The 9,196-nt window shown below is 44.2% G+C and overlaps 1 protein-coding gene across 1 annotated transcript; it reads right to left on the reverse strand.

Annotated features, from left to right (window-relative positions):
• Positions 1-1,545: 1,545 nt before the first annotated feature.
• On the reverse strand, positions 1,546-8,980 carry LOC127595462 (microtubule-associated protein RP/EB family member 1-like). Its single transcript, XM_052056985.1, has 8 exons — positions 8,812-8,980; positions 6,229-6,370; positions 4,435-4,580; positions 4,162-4,363; positions 3,937-4,046; positions 3,708-3,860; positions 1,852-2,514; positions 1,546-1,809 (listed from the first exon to the last, which is right to left on the reverse strand). The coding sequence occupies exons 2-7, from the start codon at positions 6,347-6,349 to the stop codon at positions 2,470-2,472; spliced, it is 777 nt and encodes a 258-aa protein (XP_051912945.1). The 5' UTR covers positions 6,350-6,370; positions 8,812-8,980; the 3' UTR covers positions 1,546-1,809; positions 1,852-2,469.
• Positions 8,981-9,196: the final 216 nt, after the last annotated feature.

Here is a 9,196-nt window from a genome sequence, read left to right on the forward strand (position 1 = left end):
TGCGTGGTGTCAGTCGCCGGTCCGGTGCGCGCATTCCAGTCTCCTGCGATCACCAAGATGTCATTGGAGGGGATGCCATCGACAGTCGTCTGGAGCTTATGATAGAACTGCTCCTTGTCCACGTCATCAGCGTCCAGTGTGGGCGCGTATACCGCCACGACAGAGATGTTGGCAATGGCACCCCTCAAGCGCACCCTGGCAAGGCGGGGGGAGATGGGTTCCCACCCCAGCAGTGCAGCCTGTGCCTCGGGAGCAAGGGCGATTGCAACGCCGTGCCGGCCGCTGTTGTCCGTCACTCCACTATGGTAGAGGTTGTAGACCACATTGACACCAGGGACCTTCAGCTCTCGCTGCCCGGCATCAGGGAGGCGTACTTCAGAGAGGCATGCCACACTGACGCCATAGTTGTGAAGTGACCTCATGGTGAGGGCTTGGGTCCCTTCGTCGCGGAGAGTCCGGACGTTCCAGCAAGCAATTTTGAGGCGCTCACGGCGTCGGAGGAGGTGATGGTGGAGGGGATAGTGGTGCCCGACTTGCACATTTATCACCCGCCCCGTCGAGCTGAGGGCAGGCGCGTCGGTTCCCGCGGACGCCGTAGCTCGAGTCGTAATTGCAGTCTGTCGTGAAGTCATGAAGAAGTTTCGTGGGAATTTATTGAGAAGCCGGGTCCCCAGCCCTGCTTCTACCAGAGCCTTCTGTTGGCCGGGTAGATTACCCGTTCACCCCCCCACCACGATGAGGTCGAAGGTTGGAATTTAAGGGTTGTTACAGGCTTGCTCGTGTTGCAAATCAACCCCAGCGCTCCCCTGACACTTAGTGGACGGGTGGTATAACAGCGGGTTAGAATGGCTATGTAATTGGGACATTACCAAATAATAAACAGATCTACAATATATATTTAACGCAAGACATACATGAAGTAAATATACCCAATAGACAAAGGACTGTGGTGAATAGAAGTTCACGCGAGATCAGAAAATGGAGTGGATCTTGTTTTGCAGGACTGATCCAAAGGTTATCCCTAGTGGCTTGAACAATCTTGTTTTTGAGTTGTCTTTTATATTACCGCGGCGTCTTAGTTTTGCATTTGCTTTGTGGGTTGTAATGTTTGCTTACACTTTGTTGTTGTGATTGCAGCATTTCTTTCATTTGTGTGTGTTTTTTTGTATCATTCCCGTTTGGAGCGCATGTCTGTTTGCTACATTTCTCACGTGCTGCGTTTTGTGTTTTCAATGATTGCATGCGTGTTTCCTTTTTAAATGCAACATTCCTGTGTTTGCAGCGTTCGACAATTTGCGGTGCGTTTGTCTCTGTCGGCCACCTTATCGGTCCACACTTCAATTAACTGTCCTTGACACAAGTTGCTTACTGCATTGGCGCCATCTTGTGGCACATTTGGACACGAAGGTAAGAATAGTCAGGACTGGCAAGGACTCACTGTACTTTGGTATCAAAGTTGCCTTGAAATTAAGACTACTGGGTGCATAAACTTTGCAGGGACATTGTTCCCGCTCCAAACACCCCCCAACATAGAATGAGGAAAAATGATTTGCAAACAGTCTATTTATTAATGAGAAGACAAAATAAAATAATAAAAAAAAAAGCGACACACAGGCACCGTCTGATTGTGTGCAACATTCACTCGGTTAAAGGCTTTCAAAGCATGAGACTGGGGCACGACTCGAGGATTTGGCAGGACCGTCTTGATCGACGCGCTCAAATTTTTTGCACCATTTCAGCACCCAAACCCGGCCGGAGAAAGTCCCCAGCAGGATGCTCATAGGATAATGTCATGATACAAATATCATTCTACACACACACACACACACACACACACACACACACACACACACACACACACACACACACACGCACGCAGTACTATGACCACACAACATTTAACCTGGTTGGACTCAACACGACAGATAACATGGCTCTGTCGGTTAGACTTTTTTGACTATGAGTGAAGACCCAACTGACAGTCCCATACCAAAAGGGACCAATATCGCCAAGAGAAAAGAGAATTTGCCAAAAGTAATAGTCCAATCAAATATGGACAACATAGAGCAAAACTGCGAGCCGTTTCTTTTTTGAATAGTTGGGCTGGTTGGGAATGTCAAAACAGGAGGCAGATAGAGAGAAACAGAGACAAGCAACCTGGTTGGTGAACAAAAAGTCAGGACGTCCAAGGTCATTCCGATAGATCATTAAAAAACAAAAAAAAAGTACAGTACATACAAGAACACGTGCGTAGAATTTTCTTACACAAATGCACAGAATTTTCTTGCACTTGTGTATCAGAAACATCAGATACTTCCCAGCATGGAGGAAGAGGATTTTGTTGACAGAAGAATTGGGAGTCCGGCAGCAGTCTGTTTGCACAGGACTCCAGCGAGGACGTCGAAGATCGGCCATGCCGTCGACGTTTGGAGGGGATAAGGAAAAAAAACAACTTGTGGTCTATTGGTGCTAAAACTCTTCCGGTTCTTCGGCATCCGGGATCTCAAATCCCTCCTGGAGAAAGCCAGAAAGTGCAGAGTGAATCTTGAAGGGGACCGACATTACTGAGAAAACGCAGAGAACATTGGACCACTTGCTGTTCTCCAACAACGAGCTGAATTGCCAAATTCACACTCAGTGTTTGATTCATGCTCCATCACGGATCTGCTTGAGTGTCTGGATGTGAGCTGTGGCCAACAGTCCTGTCTTCACTGCATTTGTGTTTTACTATTCTCCTGGTTTCAATAAAGTGCATCAGTGACAGTAGCTTTTCTTTCCCACGTTATAATTTCAATGTAGCAACACACACACACACTTTCTTCTTTCATTATATTATTGAGTGCCCGTAGAGCAGGGGTGGGCGATTATTTTCCCGGGGGTGGGCGGGCGGGGCAAATGAGAAGCAGGAAATATTGTGGAGGGCCGGGCCAAAAGTTAGAAATAGAAAATAAAGAAGATAGCACAATGTCCTTGTATGCCAGTAATAATGTAACATTCTCCTCCACCATCACACTGAGCACCGGTTCTCCTCAAGGATGTGTACTGAGCCCCCTGTTGTTCACGCTCTACACATTTGACTGCTCTCCAACTAATATTAGTGGTCCAGTTTGCGGAAAGTTTTTAACATGATAACAATCAAACCGTTCTAGGAAATGTTCATTTACTTGAGCCACAAGCAATTCACTCTGAGCATGGAAATTGCCAGAATTGGACTGAGTAAGAATCGCTTCCTTGTTTTTCAAAGTCTCGTAGAATTGAGTCTTTCCGACTCCCACTTTCCCTTCCATGGTCATTACTCACTCCCTCTTTTTTCGTCTCCCCCCCCTCCCTGTGCTCTCCAACTTGAAGTAACTGCGCCGCCTGGTGTTGAAATACCTGTCATTACAAGTCCACACGAAATGAATGCAATCAAACCTTAATCGTGCACCAATCTTCGGCGGGCCGGATTAAAAAGACCAACGGGCCGGATCCGGCCTGCGAGCCGTAGTTTGCCCACCCCTGCCTTAGAGACTGTTCTCCCATTTGGTGTAGATGGGAATTTAAAGTTGTATCTGATTGGTCAAAGTCGGATACAAGCATATAATTCAATATGAAACATATTTGCGATAAGTATATTGCACGGGCAATTATAGGGATCTTTTTTTCAATGTATTGCGCAGCCCTAATTCTTATCTAAATCATTTGTTTAAAAAAAAAAAAAAACTTACATCGACAGCATAGAGAATGTCCACAATCCTCTGCAGTGCAGGATCGCCCTGGCCTTCATTCTCCTGGCAAATGAGCTCGATGTTCCGCAGCTTACCGAAGTAAAAGTCTCTCTCCTTCTCTATGTCCTGAACGGTACACCTCAGTTCCTCCAGCTGTAAACAAGCACACAAGCATCATTAGTCACACACTGGTAACACCAAAGATTGACTTTTTTAAAAAAATATTTACTTCTGACAGGATCTCTGCCCCCTCCTTGTTGGCGGTGGCACTTGCGGACTTTCTGCCTGTTATGGGCACCACCTTCGGGGCGACTTTGGCAACTGGAGGCCTTTGAGGAGCTGAAGAGAACAACGAGAAATGAGATGAACGGGGAAGGATGAGAGAGTAGGGAAAAAAAACGCAAACACCCGGCATGCTTGATGAGCGGGGGGGGGGGGGGGGGGGGGCGCCTACCCCGACTGATGGCCTTCTTCGGGGGCTTGTTCAGTGCCGACGTGGCGGCATTGGGCGGAGGTGCCGCATCTTGGCCCTTTCTGGCCTCCACCGGGTCATACTCGCTCTCACAGTAGTTGGCATCGAAGAACTTCTTGAACCATTGCACAAACTCAAAGTTGTCTTGGAACTTGCCTTTCACCAGCTTGTCCACTGGAATGATCTGAAAGAAACATTTCTAGCGCATGCCTCGCCTCATATATTGACTGTACCCTCAAGGAAAGAGTCACTCACTTTGTCGATGTTCATCTTTTTGAAGGCAATCTGGAGGAGCTTGAAATTGTGGATATACTCGTGCTCCAACTTGGCGCCGAATTTCACTTTCTTCACAGGCACCGAGCCCGGGAACAACATATCCATAAACTGACAGTAGGCAGCACCTACGCAAACAAGTACAGTGGTGCCTTGAAATAAAAGTCAAATTTGATCCGTGACCATGCTCGCAACTCAAGACAGCGAAATGAACAGAAATTCCATTTCAGTCTTATAAAACCCCAAATTATTTCTAGGCTTGAGACATGGGCTTGGGTTTAGCTGTGAAATTACATCGCTGAGACGGGAGACCTGTCTAGATATCACAAGTGTCAAACTCTAGGCCTGGGAGCCAGATCTGGCCCACCACATCATTTTATGTGACCCGCTAAAGAAGCTCAAACATGTCAACTTCCATGATCCTTTCTCTAATTTTTAAATAATTATATATAATAAAGAAGAGATATATTTTAAGCATTTTCTTGTTACCAATCCCCTCATGATAGTAATTTAACCAAGAGTTGAATCAACAGTTATTCTTGACTTCTTCATATAGTTTCAGTAATTAAAATGTGGCCCACGCCAAAAATGAGTTCGACACCCCTGCTATATATGAAACAATGTTGTGTTCCCTGGGTTGCTGCCGCTGTCATGTGATTGATCCGTGCCTGCCGATTCGCAGACTGACGACGCATCACGTCCTCTTCCTTAGCTGTCCATGCATGCTGATTCTCTGAGTGAGGATTTTATCACTTATTCCCACTTTTCATGCAATCTATAGAAATGTTTGTTTTTGAATAGGTCCATGTTTGAGACAGTCAAGTCCACCTTTATCGAGTCCAAGTCACAAAGGTCCGAGTAAAGACTGAGTCCAGATGAGATCAAGAGTAAACCATAAGATGGAAAAGTACTATTTTCACGACCACACAATTAGAGAAATTTAATTCTGCTCAACATTCTCTTAGTTGACAAAGTTTGACATGGTGTTGTATGTGTCCAAAAGTGTCTTCCTAGAGAATTTGCAGATTGCTTTATGTTTTTTGACGTTGTGGCCAACCCTAGTTCTCATTGGTTGGTAAAACCAAATTTTATAACACTGCCGTTGGCTGACATGACTGAAAGAAAAAGACTGCATGCTTTGGCGCTTGCAGTCAGGTTAACCAAGTAGATGGCTACTTCGATAATCTGAAAAACTTCATTCCAAATTTCTTTTGAAGGAGGACATTCTTTTTCAGGAATATAAATGTAGTTGGACTCTGTCCAGTCGAAAATGTTTTGTTCGAGTCAAAATCCGAGTCAAATGCCACGGAATCCGAGTCATGTCCAGGACAAAAACAAAACAAAACAAAACAAAAACGTGTCGAGTCCGGACTTACAAAAGCCCTGGTATTAATACTCAATTATGTAAAATTGCACATCTTGAAGGCAACTTTGACCATCATATCTAGGACTATATACAGTGCCACCCCTAGTGAAGAACTCATTATACAAGATAAATTGTATTGTATTGTAACGATACCACTTGTATCACTTGATATTGTAACTATATTACTTGCTTCACGATATGGCCATAATCAACATATTCCAAGAAACAACAACAACAACATCTACCATATTAATTAATCAAAATTCCCTAACTCAAGAAGCATGTTGGACATGTATGGACTTCTTCCTTTCATAACTTTGCTGCTGTGAATCTGGAATTTCTCCATTGCGAGACTAATAAAGGTATTCTTAATGAATGTACTGTTATCAGTAATAACGGTTAAGTCTTACCTGAACACAACATCTCGATCTTGGTGAGGTTCATCTGTAGAGAGTCGTTGATCCACACGAGCATGTCATGGCGACTCAAGTTTTCGCTAGTCACTGAGGTGGAGTAGACATTCACGGCCATTGTTTGTCCGAAAGCAGATCACTGAAGGGAAAAAACATTCAAAATAATCATCCATCCATTTTACAATACGCTTATCCTCACAAGGGTCGCGGGGGTGCTGGAACCTATCCCAACCGTCTTCGGGCAGTAGGCGGGTGACACCCTGAACCGGTTGCCAGCCAATTGCAGGGCACACAGAGACGAACAACCATCCACGCTCACACTCACACCGAGGGACAAACTGTTCCTCCTCCACTGATGTTTGTCCCACAAATAACCACAGATGACTGGAAATCAGAGCTGATCAAATAATTTCCAAAAAATCCATGTTAGGTAACAAATATTTGATTTTTACATATTCTTTTTTTGGAAGGTCAAACTGACACACTGTTGTCACATTGACAACAGTGAATTAAAAAAAAAAGGAGACAATTTGAATGCACTATCTTAATGAATTGATGGGGTATCAAATTGGGACTCCTGAGTTACTCAAAATCAAGTGGCTCAGACGTGAGTGCACAAATAACAAACAAACAAAAAAAGTAAGCGTAGGGACCTCCCTACAATTAACCAGAATATCCATCCATCCATCCATCCATTTTCCGGACCGCTTAATCCTCACTAGGGTCGCAGGGGGTGCTGGAGCCAATCCCAGCCGTCTCCGGGCAGTAGGCGGGGGACACCCTGAATCGGTTGCCAGCCAATCGCAGGGCACACAGAGACGAACAAACATTCACACTCACACTCACACCTGAGGACAATTTAGAGTGTCCAATCAGCCTGCCACGCATGTTTTTGGAATGTGGGAGGAAACCGGAGCACCCGGAGAAAACCCACGCAGGCCCGGGGAGAACATGCAAACTCCACACAGGGAGGCCGGAGCTGGAATCGAACCCGGTACCTCTGCACTGTGAAGCCCACGTGCTAACCACTGGACTACCGGGCCGCCCTTAACCAGAATAAATAAGTATAAATCAGTATTTATTAGCATGTTTTAAACTTAATCTGAGGTATGTGCTGCTACGTCACAAAATATTTCAAGCGGCATATATAAACAATCATTACAACACCTATAGACATTCAGTCTTAAACAACTCAAAAAGACTCCCCTTCTCCAACCGGCTGAGAAATTTCAGTTGAAAATACCCACCAATAAGCTCGTCGGTTGACATTCCAAAGGGTTCTCCAAGTTGACACAAAAAATGACCGCAATGTTTTAAAATGTGTTACAGAATCGATTGTTCCATCGATTCAAGGACTAAAAATGTACTTCACATTCTGTTTATCAACACAAACAAAACCAAATAAACAACCATTGGGCAATATCAGATGAGACCGAGTGAAACTGTACTCACTTAGGTTTTGAAAACGTAGGAGGTACTTCTTGGGTACTGACTAATGAGAATTGCTACACTTCTGTGTTCCAGGTTCAACTATATGTCAATTACAGGTTATTCACACCAATAGATAAAACAAATGTATGCTTTACATAATTTGGCAGTTATTTAATTGCTGGTTGGGTCTGTAAGGTTTCAGAAAATTGGGGGAAATGGTTGATCATTGTATAATTGAAAAACAGTAGGCAATTTTTTTCAAGACAACCAGCCTACTTTTAGGAAAGACTACATAAATTAAGAAATAGTGCTCACTTAAGAGGTTGAAATCTGAGTATTTGGACATTTTAAGCTAAAAACGTCTTGAAAATATTTTTCGATCATCAAAATAACTCGGATTAATCAGATGATCGATTATTCAGCTAATTTTGACAGTTCTGAGTACAACTTTTTTCGGAAAAGCACAATGATTAAAAATATGTGGGCCTTGTGGTCATGTAAAAACACTGACAGGGTATGTAAACTTAAAGGCAAAACTGCATATTTTAAACACATCTCCCAGTCCTAATTACTACTAGGAAGGACTCTCCCAATACAAAACAAAAAAATGGATGGTTGAGAATGTGTATTTTTTGAAAGAAAGCAACACCTTCACGTTAAATTCCCACGTTAAACGCATTCGCGTCAACCTAGAATTAAGGGCCGCTTTTCGACAAATGCCAAGTACAGAAAGATAATTACTATTATATAACTGTTATAATTTATTATACACCAGAGGGTAATTGTATCACAGCTGGTTATTCCTGTATATTTTGGCTATATGACAAACTTGAAACGGAACAATTTGGATTTGATTGACACAACAGGGCCGCGTTGTTAGCCGGTTAGCTCGGCTATGCTAAAGCCTCTCCAGACAACGAAAACTGAGCTCGAAGGCAACTTTCTGCCCACGAGGAGCTCATACGGTCGGAACTCATCTCCACTAAAGCGACGTGTTACTCGTTTAATATGAATGTGAGTTGAAAGTTTTGTTTTGAAGTAACAGGGAAGTGAAACGGACGAGTTTTTTTTTTTCGCTGCCTCAAGCCGGCCACTGTCGTTTCAACAGAGGCTTGGCGGCGGGTTAGCTACAGCCGACGAAGAACCCACCTCGATGGCCAAAGCTCTGACTCGTTCCGGTGTGTTATGTTAGGACCGGTTCTGTCCAACTCAAGTCTACCGGCAGCGGAAGAAAAAAATAAAATCGATGGATTTTTTTCCCCTTCCTCTTTTATCCCTACTTTCTTCTTTGCCTTCTTTTAGTCTTAACGTCAACGTGCGAGTCCGCGTTCGCTACCTAGTGCCGTGGAGAGGCCAAGCACACAAAAATAACGTGTGTGTATGTGTGTGCGTGCGTGCGCACACACACACACACGTGTGTGTGTGTGTGGAATGGTGCGCAGTGGAATGGTGCGCACACACACACACGGATAAATCTAGAATTGACATCCACACGCATTAATTATCCATCCATCCATTTTCTGAGCCGCGTTAT

This window comes from Hippocampus zosterae, chromosome 2 (genome assembly GCF_025434085.1).
Source record: "Hippocampus zosterae strain Florida chromosome 2, ASM2543408v3, whole genome shotgun sequence".
NCBI lineage: Eukaryota > Metazoa > Chordata > Actinopteri > Syngnathiformes > Syngnathidae > Hippocampus > Hippocampus zosterae.

Coding starts and splice junctions, on each gene's coding strand:
- LOC127595462 (XM_052056985.1), bottom strand. CDS start 6,349: ATGGCCGTGAATGTCTACTCCACCTCAGTGACTAGCGAAAACTTGAGT. Junction 4,581..6,228: donor GATCGAGATGTTGTGTTCAG/GTAAGACTTAAC, acceptor TTGTTTGCGTAG/GTGCTGCCTACTGTCAGTTT. Junction 4,364..4,434: donor AAAAGATGAACATCGACAAA/GTGAGTGACTCT, acceptor TGTTTCTTTCAG/ATCATTCCAGTGGACAAGCT.